Here is a 19,724-nt window from a genome sequence, read left to right on the forward strand (position 1 = left end):
ATTATATCTTTATCTACGATCATATAATTAAGAGAAAATTTCATTCTCCTCTCCTACGAGATGCTAAAATGACACTCCACTCCCTTCTATTTTATAAATGTACATTTTTTTTCCTTCTAACTTTTAAAAAATCTCATCTTTAATCCATTTTAAATTTTTTGTGTTAACTAATATTAACTTTATCTATTTTTTAAGAAAAATAAATTATTTTTTAAAAAATACCATTAACAAAAATTTTATTTTTTATCATTAAATTTTTCTTATCAAAATACTCTTTAATAAATTATTTTTTATTGATTAAATTGTATTTTTACCAAAATACTTTAAAAAAAATTAATAATTAAATTATTCTTTTCTAAGACACCTACCTTCAATAATTTTTTAAATATTAAATCGTGATTTTACCAAAATTTTTGTTAACAATTATTTTTATATTTTACTATTAATTTTTTGATATCAATATGTATTATTTTAACATTAAATAAAAAAATCTTACTACTATTAATATGTATAACAACTAATATATATTGATATTGAAAAATAATATTACTAAAATTTTTTATTTAATATTAAAATAATATATATAGATAAAAAAAATTAATAGTAAAATATAAAAAAATTGTTAACAAAAATTTTGGTAAAATTATAATTTAATAATTAAAAAATTATTGAAAGATATTTTTAAAAAAATAATATAATTATTAATTTTTTTAAAATACAATTTAATCAATAAAAGAATAATTTATTAAAAAATATTTTGGTAAGCAAAATTTAATGATAAAAAATAAAATTTTTGTTAATGGATATTTTTTTTTAAAAATAATTTATTTTTTCTTAAAAAATAGATAAAGTTAACATTAATTAACATAAAAAATTTAAAATGGATTAAAGAAGAGGTTTTTTAAAAGTTAGAACTTAAAAAGAAGAAAAATATACATTTATAAAATAGAAAAGAGAAGAATATCATTTTAGTATCTCACAGAAAAAAAAAGTAAAATTTTCTCTATAATTAATTGGATCTTTAATTAGAGACCAAAATGAAGTTGGTCAGCATTACGCAATTGGAACCAATGTTTTCCACTTGTCCTTTTCTTCCTTCTATTTTTTATTTATATTCCTTGAAATAAAATTTTGGCGTCCCTTTTTATGAGAAATTTGGGATCGACTCCAAATGATTGGAACATGTGAGTGAACCGCTAGAAATATTTTAACCGAAGAAAATAAATAAATAAATAAAAAGATTAAGTACTGTTTTTGTTCTTAAGATTTGGGTTGAAATTAAAATTATTTTTTATTTTTTTATTATTAAAATCATCATTAACGTTACAAAACATTATAAAATTATCTTTTTGTCCATAAACAACATTTTTTTGGACAATTTTACCTTTAAATAAAAATAAAAAATATTAAAAAATCACCCCACCCCACCCCCTCCCACCTAAAATAGAAAAAAAAAAAAACAAAAGACGCAGAACAAAAGAAGAGAGAAACAGAGAGGAAGAAGAAAGAAAAAGGAAAGAAAAAAAAAGGAAACAAAACAGAGCAACAGCTAGTGTTAAATCATCGGCACCAATCACCGCTTGAGGAGCTCTTGTGGAGCCTCAACTCGAAGCGGAGACCTAACCCGGAGAAGTTATAATGGTTTGGATCTGTCCACAAGAACTGAACTGGAGTGAAACTGGAAATAGAAGGAAGGGGAGGAAGCTTTTTGTCGTCATGAGTGGAGGTTCTGGCGAGGACGAGTCAGGTAGTCACGAGTTGCCACAGCTGTCTGTCGTCTTCGTCGTTGCTTCGGTCACGAGTCACAAGTCACGGTGGAGATTCCCACGAGGACTAGCAAATTCTTTCCTTCATGATCGCCGTTTAGCGAGAGAGATCGAGGGTTGTGTTCATGTTCTCTACTTGAAGAGGATTTCTCGGAATAGAGAGGGTTTGGGGTTCATGTGACGTGTGGATCTAGAACCTCTGGGAAGAAGAAGATGAAAAAGAGAAGACTTGTTCTTCAGATCTGGAACCTCTGGGGTTTATATTCTCTCTTTTTTCTCTCTTCTCTCTTCTCTCTTTTCTGCATTCTCTCTCGTGTTTGAAGGATTGGATTTTTGAATTTTTTATCTTGAATTTGAATGTAGTGTTGTTGTTGATGGATTTTTTAATCTGAATATATTGTTGTTATTGATTCTGTGTTGGCTTTGTTTTATTTTTTTTGGAATTAGAAAAAATAGTTGGTGTTGTTGTTGTGATGGATTTTTGAATCTGGATATATTGTTATTGTTGATTTTGTGTTGGCTTTGTTTGATTTTTTTGAAATTAAAAAAAATAGTTGGTATTGTTGTTGTTGAAGATTTGCGTGGAGACTAAAGAGAGTGGAGTAGGGAGGCGGCTGAAGTAAACAGTAGAGTGAGGAGGGTAAAGGAGAAAGATGATGATGAATGATATTTTAGTCTAAAATTTTAAAAAAGAATGATTTTATAATGTTTAATAACGTTGAGGATGATTTTAATAATAAAAAAAAGTCGGAGACGAATTTAATTTTTACCCCAGACCTTAGGGACGAAAAAAATATTTAACCCTAAATAAAACTTAGCTTTCTTACAATCAACGTTTGGTGCAAAAGAATAGTCATATTATGTTGGATTTTTTTAAATAAAATAAAGATAATAATTATCAATATACGTGAATATAAATTTAAAAGTATTTATGTTTTTGTTTCATATTACATATTTTATTTACAGTAAAAATTATATATATACGTATCTTGTTTATATTAATAAAAAAATGCAAACTTAATGAGCTAGAAAAGCCTGTCTAATATATTGATGTGGGTTTTTGGTTGAGCATTAGGTGAGAGTATGTAACTGTTTTGAGTGTTATCTGAAACGTTGATTTGGGTCTGAACGTGATGTCCAAATTTTTTTGTGTGGTAGCGTCTAACTTGTGACGCCTAGTTGCCATCTGTCCGAGTTTCTTGTGAGGAGGTAGACGTGGTACCTGCAAGAGACTCCGATACTTAAGTTAGTAAGGGATTTAGGCAGGTTTTTAGTAGATTGAACGTGAGTTATACTTGGGGGATGCCAGTGTATTTATAGTAGAGTTTGATGACTTCCTTGGTGGTGGTAGTTCCATCTTATCTTATATCTTAGGAGTTTGTTGGGGTCTATCTTTCGGAGAAAATAGAATTTGAGGCTTTTAGAAGCAATGACCTACTGTGTGGAGCTGAGCTCCTTGGACGGTGTCCGACCTCTTCTAGAAAGGCCACCCACCAGGGTCAGACCTTTCGTCCTTATTGGGTCTGATTTTATGTTTGGGTCAGGGTATGAACAATGCCCCTACTTGAGTCCTGAGCTTTTTCAGAGGTCGGGCTCAAGCATCTCAAGGCTCCTGCTTGGACGTCGGGTGCCTGCCTTTCCGGAAGTCGAGTGCTCGACGTGTTTCAAAATTTTGAACGTTACCCCCTTTAAATGAGGGGCTAGGTTTCCTTGATTTGTGCGAACGTTTTAATAGAGGAGTTATTAGGCCCGTTACCTTTTGTTTCTTATAAAAGTATTGTGGCCTTTCTTTTTCTCCCTTTCTTTTTTTTGTAATAATTGGTAGTTCTTTGAACATTTTTACCTTTTGTTTTAGTTGTTTCCACAACTTTTAATAGTAATGTTCCTAGTTATTCTTTTTATTTTCTAGAGAACTTTTCTGCCTTTGAAATGGAGCTATGTTTTTTGTAGTCGACTTTCTGATTTGTCTATTTTGCGACTTTAGGACGCTGAGTTTCCTTTATAGGTCCAACTTCGAATAATCGGCCTTTATCAACTTACTTTTACTACCCGTTTTTTATCCGATCTCATTGAGATCGCTTTATACGAGCTGTTTATGTAACCTCTTACATTAACTTGGACCTCATTGCTTCATCTTGCCGACCTTGTTTAGGTCAGACAATGATTTTTGCGGTTTGTCGAGCTTAAGTTAATGCGTTCTCAGACAGGAAACTTCTTAAGTTACATGCGTGCTAAGATCTCGGGAGCTCCAGTCCTTGGAGGTTGGACACTTTGTAGTAGCCTTTACCTAGGACCTCTACTATCTTGTAAGGTCCTTTCTAATTAGCGGCCAGCTTCCCTTCTCCTGACTCTTGTACCCCGATGTCATTCCGGATCAAGATGAGGTCGTTGGCGCTGAAATTTCTTTATTTTGACCACATTTTGGTTGTATCTTAGAGTTATCCCCTGTTTTAGAGCTTCCTCTCTAATCCAAGCTCTTTCTCAGACTTCTGGGAGGAGGTCGAGCTCTTCTTTTTGTGCTTGGGTGTTGACTCTTTCATTGTAGAATACTACTTTAGGTAATTCTTCAATAACTTCTATTGGAATCATGGCCTCCATTCCATAAGCAAGTAGGGTGATTCCACTGTTGTGGAGTGTGGGGTAATCCGATATGCCCGCAAGACTTGAGGGAGCTCGTCAGCCCAAGCTCCCTTCGAGTCTTGTAGTCGGCGCTTTAACCCGGCCAATATGACTTTATTGGTTGCTTCCCTTTGTAAGGTCGGCTAAAAGAAACTAGCTCAGATCACCTTTTTGGACAGTGGCCGAGCTCTTAGGTGGTTGCCGCAGATGCCACTGTGTACATCCTCCAGGACTTCTTTTGTGTTAGAAGTCGGTACACACTTCAAGAGGGGTGTTGAGATCCCTCTTTTATATAGGACATTGTAGTTTTACGCCTCTTTGATAAGCCTTCTGGCTTCTTTTTGTCCTCGAAAAGTGTATCAAATTTGAGGTAGTTGATTATGGGAGTCATCCATCCTAAGTTTTGGTTGGATATGACTAACGCTTCTGGATTTGAATTGTCCTCCTTTTTGATATTGATGGTGTTTGCAGGGTCTGCTGGATAAGACTCCTATTGTTGCCCCCGGCTTGGTGCTGGCTAACTTTGAGAGAGCGTCAGCCGGGCATTGAATTCTCGGGTTATATGTCGAATGTCACTTTTTACAAAGTGTGCCAGTTGTTCTCGGGTTTCCTCCACGTATTTCTTCATAGTGGGGTCTTTGGTTTGATAAGTTCCATTAATTTGCGAAGTTATTACCTGTGAATCACTGAACACTACCAGCTTTTCAGCTTCCACTTTTTTAGCCAACTTCATGCCAACGAGTAAGGCTTCGTACTCTGCTTAGTTGTTAGAGACAGGAAATTCGAATCTCAAGGACAGCTCTATCCGAGTTTCTTGGTCACTTTCTAGAATGATCCCGGTCCCAATTCCGACTTTATTTAATGACCCGTCTATGTATAGGCTCCATGTGGTCGGATCTCCTGGACTTTCGGTGTATTCAGCGACAAAGTCAGCAAGGTATTGTGACTTGATTGCTGTCCAAGCTTCGTACTTTAGGTCGAACTCAGACAGCTCCACTGCCCATTGTAGCATCCGACCTGTTAAGTCCATCTTTTGCAGGATATGTTTCATTGGCTGGTTAGTGTGGACTCTGATGGTGTGAGCCTGGAAGTAAGGTCGGAGTCTCCGAGACGTGAGGATAAGGGCATAGACAAACTTTTCTATCTTTTGGTAGTTCAGCTCAGCTCCCTGTAAGGCTTTGCTGATGAAGTAGAGAGGTTGTTGTCCCTTCTCTTTTTCACGTAGGCCGATGCTATGTCCCGACTAGCCACTGCTAGGTATAAGACGAGCTATTCTCCTTTTATAGGTCGGGCTAGTATAGGTGGCTGGCCCAGGAAGGCTTTGACTTGGAAGGCTTGTTCGTATTTTGGGGTCCACTTGAATTGTTTGCCCTTCCTTAGAATAAAGTAGATGGGGAGTGATTTCAGAGCTGATCCTACTAGATGAGCACGAATCCTAAGATCTTCCCTGCTTCCACCGTAAAGGTGCATTTCGAAGGATTTAATCTCATTCCATACTTTCTTATGGTGGCGAATACCTTAGAGAGGTCGGGCAATGCTCTCTTTGGTTTTTACGAGCATGTCGTCTACGTACACCTCCATGAGATTTTCTATGTATACCTCCATGAATTCTCCTCTATATTGATGTACTTCTTCGCCCTCTCATGAATTTCATTTAGAGAACCCAGATGTCGCTTGGAAATTGACTGGGAGAATGACCCTTCTTTGAGGCCGTTGACTAGTCCCATGATTACAGCTTCAGTGGGTAGGCTCGAAATTCCCAAGCATGCTTTGTTGAACCTTTCTATGTAGTTGCAAAGAGTTTCCCCAATCTCTTGTTTGATTCCTAGCAAGCGCGGTGCATGTTTTGGTTTATCCTTCTGGATGGAGAACCTGGTCAGGAACTTCCGGGATAGGTCGTCGAAACTAATTACCGATCTAGGAGGTAAGGTGTCGAACCACTTCGTGGCCGCCTTAGTTAGGGTGGTCGGGAATGCTTTGCAGAGGGTAGCATCCGAGGCACCTGCCAAGTACATTCTGCTCTTGAAGTTGCTGAGGTGATGCTTGGGGTCAGTCGTCCCGTCATAGAGGTCCATGTTGGGGTTTTAAAATTCCTTAGTACTTTGGCCTGCATGATCTCTTCGGAGAATGGGTCTTCTTTCCCCAGAGGGCTGTTTTCTCGATTTGTCCAGCTAGTTCGGCTTCAGAGATCGGTCTCTAGCTTTTGAAGCTTTTCCTCTAGCTCCCTTTGTCATTTTACCTCTCTCTGTTGCTCTCGTTCAGCTTCCCACTGTCTTTCTGCCTGGTATTCAAGTTGCTCTAGCCGATCTCGCTAACCTCGGACGAGTCCCAGTATTTCGGCTATTTGAGGGGGTTCTTCTTCCTCGCGGTGACGAACTTCCAAACGGATCCGCCTAGTTGAGGGTTAGCCGCTGGTCCTTCCCCCCTGTGGCCCTTGTGGTTGAGGCGGTGGTGATAGTATAATAGCGTTGCTCTCAGGTTGGGGCTCATCTTCAGATTCGGATGCCGTATGACCATCTTCATGCTGGTTTCTGCCATCGTTGTGGGATGAATTCCTGGTCCTCAGCAACAGTGCTAATTTTCCGAGGGTTACCTGAAACGTTGATTTAGGCCTGAACGTGAGAGCCAGATCTTTTTGTGTGGCAGCGTTCGACTTGTGATGTCGAGGTGCTACCTGTCTGAGTTTCTCGTGAGGAGGTGGGGAGTGGTGCCTGCAAAAGACTCCGATGTTTAAGTTAGCAAGGGCTTTAGGAAGATTTTTAGTAGATTGAACATGAGTTATACTTGGGGGGTGCCATTGTATTTATAGTAGAGTTTGATGACTTCTTTGGTGATGGTAGTTCTATCTTATCTGATATCTTGGAAGTTTATTGGGGTCTATCTTTTAGAGAAGATAGAATTGTGGTCTATCTTTTGGAGAAGATAGAATTTGAGGCTTCTAGAAGCAGCGACCTATCGTATGGAGCTGAGCCCCTTGGACGGTGTCCGACCTCTTCTAGAAAGGCAACCCTTCGAAGTCGGACCTTTCGTCCTTATTAGGCCTGGTTTTGTGTTTAGATCAGGGTATGAATAATAACTATGTATATGTGGGAGTGTTTACTGGAATCAAAAAGGTTGATTGTACATAAAATAAGTTACTAATTTATTTGTATTATTCAAATTATGTTTTTAATAGGATATCATAAAATGTTGAATTTCAACCGGTTGTCACCATAAACCTACCTGGAAGCTACACTATAATAGCCAAATCCATTATTATTAATTATTTGAGTAATTTTAGCTAGTCAAAATATTATAAACAATAAATAAAAATATATGATCAATAATATTTACACTGACAAGAGAGTATAAATCACTTTTTTAATTTAATTAATTGACACAATTAATTTTTTTATAATTATTTTTTTCATTTAATTACACCAAAAGTCAATTTCAAATTCAATGTGAACCAAATCTCAAAAAAAAATCTCTTTCATTAATAAATTCATAATTCTATAATTTTTTTTTTCAAATAAAAATTTTAAATTTTAATATTTTTAATCCTAAAAAAATCTCAAATCGCCCCAATACATTTTATAAAAAATAAAAATATCTTAAATTTGATTAGTCTCCATTTATTAAAAATAAAAAACGTTCAAAATTATTAGTTTTCGAATTGCAAAATAAAATAATAAATAATAAATTAGCACTAATTCATTGATTATAGATATTATGTGTTTAAAATTATAGATGTTATCATATAAAATTATGGATGTTAAAGTAAAAAATTTTAATAACTTCTACTATACAACTCATACTTTACATATAGAGTATTAAAAAATAAAAATAAAATATAAACAAAAATTAAAAAATAATTTTTTTAAAATAATTATTAACTCATCATATTAAAATTAATAAATAAGCATACATATAAATATTAAATAAAAAATATTAAAATAATTAAAATTATGACTCATTAAACAATACAATAAGATACATAGATTGAAATTTGGTAATATTAATTATAAAAATTTATTAATTATGGACATCGTATGTATGTATGAAATTATGAATAATGTTTTGACTTATGAGTACGAAATTATAGATATTATTAATATGAAATTATGAATGTTATGTATGATCGAATTCAAATGTCACAATACCAAAAATTAAAGAGAATTGCAATTGGTTGTGAATTATTTGGCTAATCCGATCCACTCGAAATAAGACTCAAAAAGCTTTAAGAGTGTAGCATGCACGTATCGATTCAATTTATAAAACACTCTCAATTGCAAATTCTATTTCTCTGTCTCTCTGACTAATTGATGCATCAAGCTTTCAATTCCTTCATCTGTGTCTTGTTATGCCACCAGTGATAAAAATTTAAAGTTGAGTTTTTTCCTTGTGAACGAGGTGGAGTGAGGTGAATCAATGAAAAGGTGAGTGGTTACAAAAAAAATAAATTAAAATTAATATCAATTAAAGAGTATTATTAAGATTAGTTTTTATTGCAATAATATATGTAAAAATTAAATTATATTAAGTATCATTAATATTAGATACATTACATTAATAATTAGAAATATATTATGATTAACATGTGAAAAAAATAAAATCTATGATAAATTTTGTGATAAGAAACTGTGATAAAAATTCAATATGTATAATGATAATATAAATAAACTCAATTTAAAAAAATTATGGCTGATTATGACTGAAATATTTTAATTTTTAAACTTTTTTTTATTTTGATTATTGTGGCCTATTTAGCTCTATAAATTTTAACAAACAAGCCATTTTTTTTTCAATAATTAGGTTCAACAAACATATCACCTTACACCTAAGACTTGGTTTAGTAGCATCTATATATGCTTTGTTTGGAAAATGCACCGGTTTCAAATTTTAGCATAAACTAAAAAATGGTTATATAGAACCCATAAAAAGAGAAAGAAGAGGTGTGTATGTGTTAGGATGTAATTTGAAAAAAAAAAAAAAAAAAAAAAAAAAAAAAACCAAACATATCACCTTAAGTTGCTGTTTTACTGCATTGATTCAATGGGATGATACGATTCTAACAGTTTAAGATCCAAAATGCCTACCCAGAAGTATTAATTGGCCTTACAAATTAAATTCATATCTTCTCTAAAGAAATTAAACTTTTTCATGTTACTGTTGTTGCAAACATGAAGCATATATATATTCTCCAAAGCCCGTCACATCATGTTGGAAGCTTTGACATCAATTATACTACTAATTATTAATAATTTTAATCATCAATTTAACAAACCATAAAAGACTATTGGCATCCAAGTAAAGCAAAGGCATGATTAGAAAAAAGCTTAAAGGTTTATATATGAATATAGTGTTGATGGGAAATTTGTGAAGTGAAGTTCATGGAGCCAAAGATTTTGAGGATCATAATGGTCAATTTGTGAACTAAAGGGAGACATAATCCACATGCGCTTGAAAAAAAAAATAAGATGCCTCTGCATTATCCTTAGAAACATCTTTTCCCAATCTAATTTTTCAACAAACAACTAATTGACAAGAAAGAGCAATTGCTATGTCGTTACTTCATGAGATAAAACCTTCCCTAGAGTGATTAAAAAACGAGCAATATAATAGTTATTTATATTTTTTTTATGGTATCTCTCAGTCCAGCAGACGAATAATTAATCTATTGCGGGAATCAGAGTTTTATTTAATATTGTTCAATGAGTTATTATATGTACAAAACGAGATTGAAACTTCATATACTTACTTAAAAGAAAGAGTGAGCTAACCACTTGACCACCAAATTAGTTATCTATAATGTTTACTCATATATGTTCTAATTGTTTAGAAATTTCATAATTTTTGTTCAAGTTAAGTTTTAAAATAGTTTTTGAGATTGGTATTGTGCATCAAAATAGCACCTAAAATTCAGATGGCACTAATTACATCTCTAAAATTAGTAAAAATGTACTATGTTAGTCCCTGAGTCATTTTCTGTTAATAGCATGCTAACGTGCTTGATGTGTGGATCGTTAGTGACATGTGTCACTTTTATAGTTTGGACACGTGGCATGCTAACATGAACGATTGTGCTGCCTCTCCTATTGCTGCTGCTTTGTTCTTTTGTTGCAGTAAATTATCCCTGTTTCAAAAACCCTTACTGCCACCTTGTCCCAATTTACGTTCAATATCACTGCCCTACCCTCCACTATTCAGGTCTAGCTTTTCCCTTAATGCTGCTCTGCTTGCATGTCTTGTTCTGTCAATATCTTATTAATCTGCTTGTTCTTGTTTTAATTCAACTTTAGCCTTTGCTCTGTCTTGAATTTTTAAAGCCGTTTCTACTTCGGATTCCATTGAATTTGAATTCTCTGTTTCACTGCAACCATGGTCACTGCTGTAGGAACTAACGCTGCTGCTGTCCTGATTGTGTTGGGGCGTAATACTGCTACTATCGTTGAAATTGTTGCAGTGTTAGTAGTGGTCCAACCAGTCGTCATGTTGTAATTCTGCCTCCAGTTTCTCTTAATTTCGGCTAACTAAGGTAGGGGATTTATTTTTAAAAGTAAATATTTTAAATTATGAATGCCAATAAAATTAAATGAGTAACTGCAAATAGTTTATGGTTGCTTTGTGGGAATAATTGATGGAATTGAGTTGATTTGTAGTTATAATTGGTGATTGGTTTGATCATTTAGTGTTGTAATTGTTAATGGTAACGTTGCTGAAACTTCATTAGGTAAACCGAAACTATGAACTTGTATTACTGATGATGGAATATGTATTTACTTGTTGTTGATGCTACTGGATTTTCTGTTTTATTGATGCAGAAGTTATGCTTGTCTATATATATACTTGTTTTAAGTGAAAGATATAGTTTAATGATAAAGATGTACTGGTGTTTGAATGATATGTGTGATGGAATGTTTAATGACGATGATATTGATGATGAATGCTGTTGAGTTGTGAAAGTATGGATGCTTGCTAGGAACCTTGTTGATGATTACTGATGAGATAAAAAAACTGAGCTCTTGGGGCCTAATTAAAAACACACAGAAACATATATTGATTTGAGGCTCTTGGGATATGAAGTAGCTGAAAATATGAACTAATAATGATAAAAAATGAATTGAATTGGTATAGGTTAGAATATTAGGGGAATCAAAATTGGTTGTTAAACATTAGGAAGTGATGCTGCAGAATTTCCGCATAATTTTGGAAAGAAACTTGCCGTGAGATCTGGGAGAAATCTAGACATGTTTTCTGAACCAAATTATTTTTCTAATAAATTTTAAGATGTTTAGATTGACCCATAAACATTTTATAAAATTCCGCCAAGTGGTTTGGGAGATATGATTTTTCAAAGTTTGGTGTTTTGTGCTGAAATTTCTGTTTTCCAGTTTTTAAAATTGTGTCTTTCAACCATTGTAACTTTTGATTTACTTAATGTTTTAAGTTGTAATTAAAAGAATTATGAAGTTCTGTATGTTTAGTTTATTTGAGCACAAGTTTCAGGTTTTTTTTTTTTTGAATCAAAGGGAGCTCAACACAGTAGAGTGGAGCATATAGCAAAGCTATAACAATAATAAAACAAGATAACATACAACTCCTAGACACTGTGACACGGCCATCAACACCCAAAGGGCTCACCACCACTCCATTCTTCGTAGAACGTAAACGATCTATTAATATTTAATAATGTCCCCCACTCGTTAGCTCTGATTTCGGAAGAGCCTATCATTCCTTTCTAGCCAAATTGTCCAGATAACAGCAAAGAATCCAGTGAACCATCTCTTTCTGTCGACCTTCCTTCCTGTAAAGCTCGTCCAACTCTCAAAATGTTCCTTTAGTGTACCTGGAAAGCTTCACATTTGTTGAAAGGCCATTAGCCAAGCACACCACACCTGCCATGTAATCTCACAACTAAGAAATAGACGAAACGCGGTTTCCACAGGCTTACCACAGAGAAGACACCTATTATCCTACTGGTCAATAACTTGTAATCTGCACAGTCGATTCTTTGTGTTGACCCTTCCGACTAACGCAAACCAAGAAAGGAGTTCAACCCTCGGGGGGACGAATCCTTTCCAAACAGCATCAGTGAAGCTATAACTGGTAACCTCCTCCGGTAGGACTTCCTCCTGCATCACTCGCACAAAGGATTTTGTTGAATAGCCACCTGTTTTATCAAATTTCCATACCACACTATCCTCCCTCTCATTTGAAAGCTTGAATGACTGTAAGATCTCATGAAGCTGGTGTACTAAGTCCAACTCCCACTGGAACAACTCTCTCCTCCACTGGAAACTCCAAATCCACGCTAACCCATCCCAAAAGCCACAGTCTGCTATCACAGATTCATGAAGAGTTGAGACCGAGAAAAGCCTAGGAAACATATCTTTTAATACTCCAGCCGGTAGCCATCTATCCTCCCAGAATCGGATTGTTCTTCCATTTCCTAGCTCCATCGACAACCCACTGATCATCTTTTCTCTCAGCCCCGACTTACTAACTTGTAGCTACCATATATCCTTCCAAGGACCCCCTCTCGTGGGAGTAGGCTGGCCTCCCACCATTCTTGTAGAATTCATATTATTGCAAGAGCACACCACTTTCTTCCATAAGGGACAGTCTTCTTTCGAGAACCTCCACCATCACTTAAACAGCAATGCGGTATTTTGAATCACCGCATCCCCAACTCCCAACCCACCTGCCTTCTTTGGAGCCATGACCACTTCCCACTTCACGAGCGGTAATCCGTATCTCCCATCCTCAGTACTCCACAAGAACCGTCATTGCAAGGAGATCAACTTCTCTGCCACTGTCTTTGGCATCTTATATAAGCTGAGGTAGTAAATCATAACTATTTTGTAGAATTAATAATGTTTCTTGGAAGGTGTGTTGCTCACTGGATTTTCGGAAAACTGATTTGTGAAAACAGGGCACCACTTCTAGCAGCATTAATTGCTCATATGAAGCGATATAAAACTGAAACTTATTTTAGATGAAACTTAGATGAGTATGTCTCCACAAAAATTTAGAAGAAACAGATTAAAATTGGATTTTTACCAATTTTTCTAAAAAGTTTGTCCCTTGCTACTTTTCTGAAATTTTAATGAGTAGAGGCAGAACTTCTAAATTTTGTATACGCTTCAATTTTGATCTGAATGCTATGAAACCAGATTTAAATTAAATTTTAGAATGTATTTTTGACCCCATTAAAAGATATGTCTCGTGCTTGAACTTTTCGCGATGTAAAATCACATAACAAGACAGCAAGGTGCTGTTTCAAAAATCTAGAACAATAGTCTTGATTTTTCTTCAATATCTAGAGCTAGATCATCCAAAAAAATATAATTCAAAATTCTTTAGAAACTTCAGTTTGATAGGACGCATGGATATAAAGTTTGTACAGTTTCAAGTCCGTTTGATATTTTTAGTTTTGAATAGAAAATTGGTCGCCGAGAAGGCATTAGGGTAAGAGGAGTTAATAAAACAATTAAGAATATAAGTTGCTAATGAAATAATTTTGTTAAGATATCGAAATTATAAGAAATCCCCAAGATGCTAAGAGAAACTCCGTCTAGAAAAACGTACGGATCGGGCAGAGACCCTAGTCGAAAAAACGTATTGACTGGGTAGAGACCCCAGTTAGGGAAAACGTACTAGCTGGGCAGAGTTGCTAAGTAGGGACGCCCACTTTAAAGGCAAGTGGTATCGGACTAATATGGGTTCGCCCACATGGTACCTTATTTCTCACTGAATGCACATATGCTATAGCAATTATATGATTATGATTTTAGCCTGACTGACACGGGTAAATCCGTGTGACTTTGGTATCTAATTGACATGGGTCCGCACATGTGATACCTGTGCTGACTGATTTAGTGGAGAAACCATATTCAGAATCCGTTCCAAGTAACGTCGAGCTGCGGATAGATAACCGACGCATGAGCTCATGTTCTGCACTAGGGACAGCCAATGCATCATATTGTTTGCGCATTTGTATTTGGTTGTGGTTGTTTATTTTATTTTCCTGTGATTGTGCTATTTGTCTTGGTGACTTGCTTGTGTGCTTGATTGTTGATGCTGTGAACTTAGTAATGTGTTGAGGAGTGATGTTTGTATATTGGGTTTGGATATATTACTTATATTGCTGATTTACTTAGTTATTGCAGTGATTGAGGAATGCTGTTTGTGGCTGATGAATTGTTAATGTGATTGAGATTTTATTTAAGTAATGTGATTTAAAGAAAGGTATTTAAACTATTTTAAGACTTAAGAAAATTTTAAAGGTTTGATAAAGAAAATTGTTTTTGGAATATGAGTTAACTATTTGTATTTTATTCTGTATTTTTGCAGCATTCACATTCTCTACTGAGAATATGTAGTTTTCTCTCACCCCATAGTTTTTAAAAACCTTTTAAGAGGTACAAATAGGAGTGGAAATAGGCTAGGCGGCCTGCAACCTGGCCTGATAGAAAATAGGCCCTGGCTCAAGCTATTAAAAAAGCCTATACTCTTTAAAAGGTCAGGCTTAGGCTTTTGAAATAGCCTGTTGGGCCTGTCAAGCCGGCCTAAGCCTGCAAATACATATATAAAGTTTTATTATACTAGTAAAAATACTTTTGGAAAGATTTGAACTTGGGTCTTCTATCATATGAAAAAACCTTTATCCACTAAGCCATTTGTCTCTTTAATTATACATGTATATTTTTATTTTCTTAATATCTTTAATCTTTGATGTTGGAAAATCAAAAGTCAATCAAATAAAATAATTTTAAAAACTTTCCCTCGACATTAATAAAGAAACAAACATATACACGGTCATTTTTTCTTCTCTTCTCCACTCTACATGCTCTTCTACCATACTACCATCCTCTTCATCTTCTCTTCCTTTGATTGTACGTACTTCTTCTTCTTTCTCATTATCAAGTTTGGAAAGGTTGCATTTCTCATTGATGTGATTAGAATTTATACAGCTCTGGTATTGCACCAGAACACAGCAAAATAGGAGATATACATGCAGTTAAGGCTATACAAGAGCTATAATTAAGGAACTAAGTAAACTGATATGCAACAAGATAAAGCTATTTACAAGGAGATAACAATGTGATATTATAGTTAGTTGCTGTAGAGTAGGAGACTGTCGTTAATACCCCCCTGCAAGCTCATGGCCGTGGAAGAACATGCAGCTTGGATTGGAGCTCGCAAAACCGTGATATTCCTACGGCTTTAGTAAAAATGTCGGCTCGTTGATCAGCTGAGCGCACATAACGAATAACAAGATCACCTGCATTAACTTGGTCCTTCACAAAGTGATAATCTATTTTTATATGCTTGGACTTGTCGTGGATGACTGGATTAGAGCTGAGAAAAATAGCACTAACATAAGAGCTTTAGCAGTAGAGAGATGAAGTTCACGCAGAAGCTCACGAACCCAATCCAATTCAGTGGTAGCAAAAGCTATGGCACGGTACTCAGCTTCAGTGCTAGAACGGGTAACCACTTTCTGTTTTCGGGAGGACCAACTGATGAGATTACCACCAAAAAAAATAGCAAAGCATGTTGAGACTTGCAATCAACAATGTCATTAACCCACCCGACATCGGAAAAAGCAACAAGATGATGATCTTTGGAAGGATAAAGAGTGAGACCATATTCAAGAGTACCACTTAAGTATCTTAGAATCCTTTTAACTGCTTTCCAATGAATTTCAGTAGGAGAATGCATGAACTGACAAACACGGTTAACAGCATAAGAAATTTCAGGACGAGAAATAGTGACATACTGAAGAACACCAACAATGCTACGATACAAGTGAGGGTCACCAAGAGGATCACCAATCTGAGTAAGTCGCGAGCCGGGTTCAGCTGGGGAGGAGATGGAGTTGGCCTTGGTCATCTTGGAGCGGTCGAGAATGTCACGGATATATTTGGTTTGGGAGAGGAAAAGAGAGGTAGGAGATCTAGTGACTTCAATACCTAGGAAGTAATGAAGGTCACCTAGATCTTTGAGGGAGAAGGTTTGATTGAGGTTGGAAATAAAAGTGGTGATGAAAGAGGGAGAGTTTTCTGTGATAATAAGATCATCAACATAAACAAGAATATAAGTAGTGATTCCATTGAGGTGATAGACAAAAAGAGAGGTGTCGGAGTAGCAAGAACGGAAGCCATGAGTAAGTAGAAAGCCTTTCAACTTATTGAACCAAGCCTGGGGAGCCTGTTTGAGGCCATAGAGAGCATTGTGTAGTTTACAGACATGTAGTGGGTGGGTAGGATCAACAAAATCCTTTGGTTACTCCATGTAAACAACTTCACCAAGATCACCATTCAAGAAAGCATTATTAATGTCTAGTTGTCGAAGGGACCATCCATGAGACAGGGCAATACTAAGAACCAGGCGAACAGTAGTTGGACGGACCACAGGACTGAAAGTGTCAAAGAAGTCCACACCTTCCTCTTGATAAAAATCTTTGGCAACAAGCCGAGCTTTGTACCGTTCAATAGACCCATCAGATTTTTGTTTGACCTTGTAGACCCACTTACAGCCAAGAACATTAGTATTAGCGGGCTTTGGAACAAGAGTCCATGTCCCATTAGTCATAAGAGCATTATATTCAGCCTGTATAGCGGTTTGCCAGTGAGGATATTTTGAGACATGAGTGAATGTTTTGGGTTCAAGAAGGGATGAGGTAAGGTGAGGAGGAGGGCTTTTTGTGGCGGTGAAGAGTTTGGGTTTGAGTGAGTTGGTTTTGGCATGGGTAGTCATAGAGTGAGTAGAGGTGGAGGAAGAGCGATAGTAAGATGGTGGAGGAGGTGTCGGAGGAGAAGGGGAGGGTGAATATGATGATGCTGATGACGAGGTAGGAGATGCGGAAGTGGGAGAAGATGGTTGGTCTGAGGTAGTCATGGAGGGGGAAGACGAAGTAAGTGAGGGAGTTGGAGTAGGGCTGTGTTGCGCAAAGGGTGAAGGGGGAGTTGACGGGGTAGGGGAGTGAGGAGCAGTCGTAATGTCAATGACAGAAGGGAGGAGAATGCATGAGGGCGTAGAGGTGGAGGTAGTGGGTAAAGTAGAGGAGGTAAGGGCAGCAGAGTAGGGAAAAACACTCTCATTGAAGATCATGTGTCTAGCAATATATAGCCGAGAAGAAGGGATGTGTAGGCAACAATACCCCTTGTGCTTGGAGCTGTAACCCACAAAGAGACAAGGAAGAGACCTAAATTCTAGTTTATTGTTATTGTAGGGTCGGATATAAGGATAACACAAACACCCAAAGGTTTTGAGAAATTTATAATCTGGAATTTTGTGGTAGAGAAGTTGGTAGGGTGATTTATTTTGTAATGTGGGGGTGATGGTACGATTGGACAAATAGACAGCGGTGTGAAAGGCTTCTTCCCAAAACGAGAGCGGTAAAGAAGCTTGAGCAAGTAGGGTGAGACCCTTTTCAACTATGTTGTGATTTCGACATTTAATTGCACCATTTTGGGCCTGAGTGTGTAGGCATGAGACACGATGGATTATTTCCAAATTTTCAACAAATGTAGACACATTTCTATATTCACCTCCCCAATCAGTTTGTAGTTGTTTGATTTTAGTGTCAAATTGTGTTTCGATCATCTTTTTGAATTTCTCAAAGATAGAGAATACTTATGATTTATCCGATAAAAAGTAGATCCATAAGTATTTTGTATGATCATCTAGAAAGAGAACAAAGTATCGACAACCAAAATTAGAGAGAGTAGGAGATGACCAAACATCAGAATAAATTAATTCAAATGGCTTTGCACTAGCAACATGACAAACTTGGAGAAGGGTCCTGTGGCTCTTGCCGAATTGACAAGGCTCACAAACATTTGGAATACATTTATTTGAAACAGGCAGATGAAAATCATGAACTAATTGCTGAAGCAGAGAAAAGTGAGGGTGAGCCAGACGCTTATGCCATCCTTCTAGTGATATTTTTTCTCCAAGGTAAGCTTGAGGAGATGAAGAGAAAGTGATGGGGAGACGGTATAGCCCATTAACCACGTGACCTGTGAGAAGGGTTTGACCCTGTGGGGTCTTAACAATACAACGGTCAGGATGGAATTCAACAAATATGTCATTTTCTTTGGTCAATTAAGAAATATTAAGAAGATTTTTTGTAATGTGAGGCACAACAAGGACATTAGACAGTTTTAGAGGGGAAGGGGAACCAGGCAAAATACAAGACCCAAAATGACTAATGGAAAGAGACATATCATTCCCTACTGTGAGGGAGTCGTTGCCATCATAGTCGGCATGGCTGGATAGATTTTGAGTTTGGTTAGTGACGTGGTGACTTGCCCCCGAGTCAAGAAACCAATCCGGATCAACTATGCTGGAGGGAGATGCAAATAGGGCTTCTGGTTTCTTGTTGTTGTTGTAGTTGCTGGTGTTGCAAAAGTTGTGGTTAGAGCTGTTGTTGTTGTTGTTGTTGTTGTGCCTGTTGTTGTTGCTACGAGGCTTGCTGCGAGAGGGATACAAGTTGCCATGGTTGTAGCAGTCTCGTCCAATGTGTCCCAGTTTTTCACAAATCTGGCAAAACAATCTCGGAGGAGTGGTGGTAGATTGAGAAGGCTGAGGTTGAGAGTTAGGATTGAGGTTCAGAGATGAGAAGGACTGAGAAATATTGGTGGACGGGGAGGATATAGGAAGAAGGCCAGAGTGGGAATGACTCAGGGTAGTCTCTTCACGCAAAAGGGCTGCAATAAATTTGGTGAGAGGGAGAGGAAATTAGAGCAGATCATAGGAGGTTCGAAAATTATTATAGGACGAGTCAAGGCCTTTAAGGATGAAATTCTTCTGGTCCTGTTCTTGAACTATGTAGCCACATTCAGCAAGGGAATCGGCTAGCTTTCTCTTTTGTACAATATAATCAATCATGGTTAATGATTCCTTCTGCAAATCTTGAAGAGAGGTTTTGAGATAATCAGCCCTAGCACTTGATTGAGCATCAAATAACTCTTCTAGAGCAATTCAAGTGCTACGAGAGGTTTCACAGGCGATGACATAAGCAAGAACATTTTCTGAGATGTGTGAATGAAGCCAAAGGAGAACAAGTTTGTCCTGTTTCTTCCATGTAGCATGCGCAGGGTTTGGAACATGTGTGGGGGAAGGTTTTTCAGTCGTTAGTGCAGGGGTTATGTGGGTAGGAGGGATTGTGTTTTGGTGGATTAATGAGTCAAGATCAAAAGCTTCGAGAGCAGGAAGCATTGTTTTGCGCCCCAGGTAGTAATTTTCATGGTTGAGTTTAATAGGAAAGGTGAGAAAATTCATTGAGGTAGAATTGTTTGATGCAGAGAGAAGAAGATTATTCAACGTCATGTTGTTTGCATCTGTTGG

At 36.4% G+C, this 19,724-nt stretch overlaps 1 protein-coding gene across 1 annotated transcript; it reads right to left on the minus strand.

The window, feature by feature from the left end:
• Positions 1–5,974: 5,974 nt before the first annotated feature.
• Positions 5,975–6,460, minus strand: LOC148544105 (uncharacterized). The gene has a single exon (XM_088498868.1). The coding sequence runs from the start codon at positions 6,458–6,460 to the stop codon at positions 5,975–5,977; it is 486 nt and encodes a 161-aa protein (XP_088354994.1).
• Between the last annotated feature and the right edge of the window lie 13,264 nt (positions 6,461–19,724).

The sequence above is a fragment of the Arachis ipaensis genome, chromosome B9 (assembly GCF_059453495.1).
Source record: "Arachis ipaensis isolate K30076 ecotype BB chromosome B9, ASM5945349v1, whole genome shotgun sequence".
NCBI lineage: Eukaryota > Viridiplantae > Streptophyta > Magnoliopsida > Fabales > Fabaceae > Arachis > Arachis ipaensis.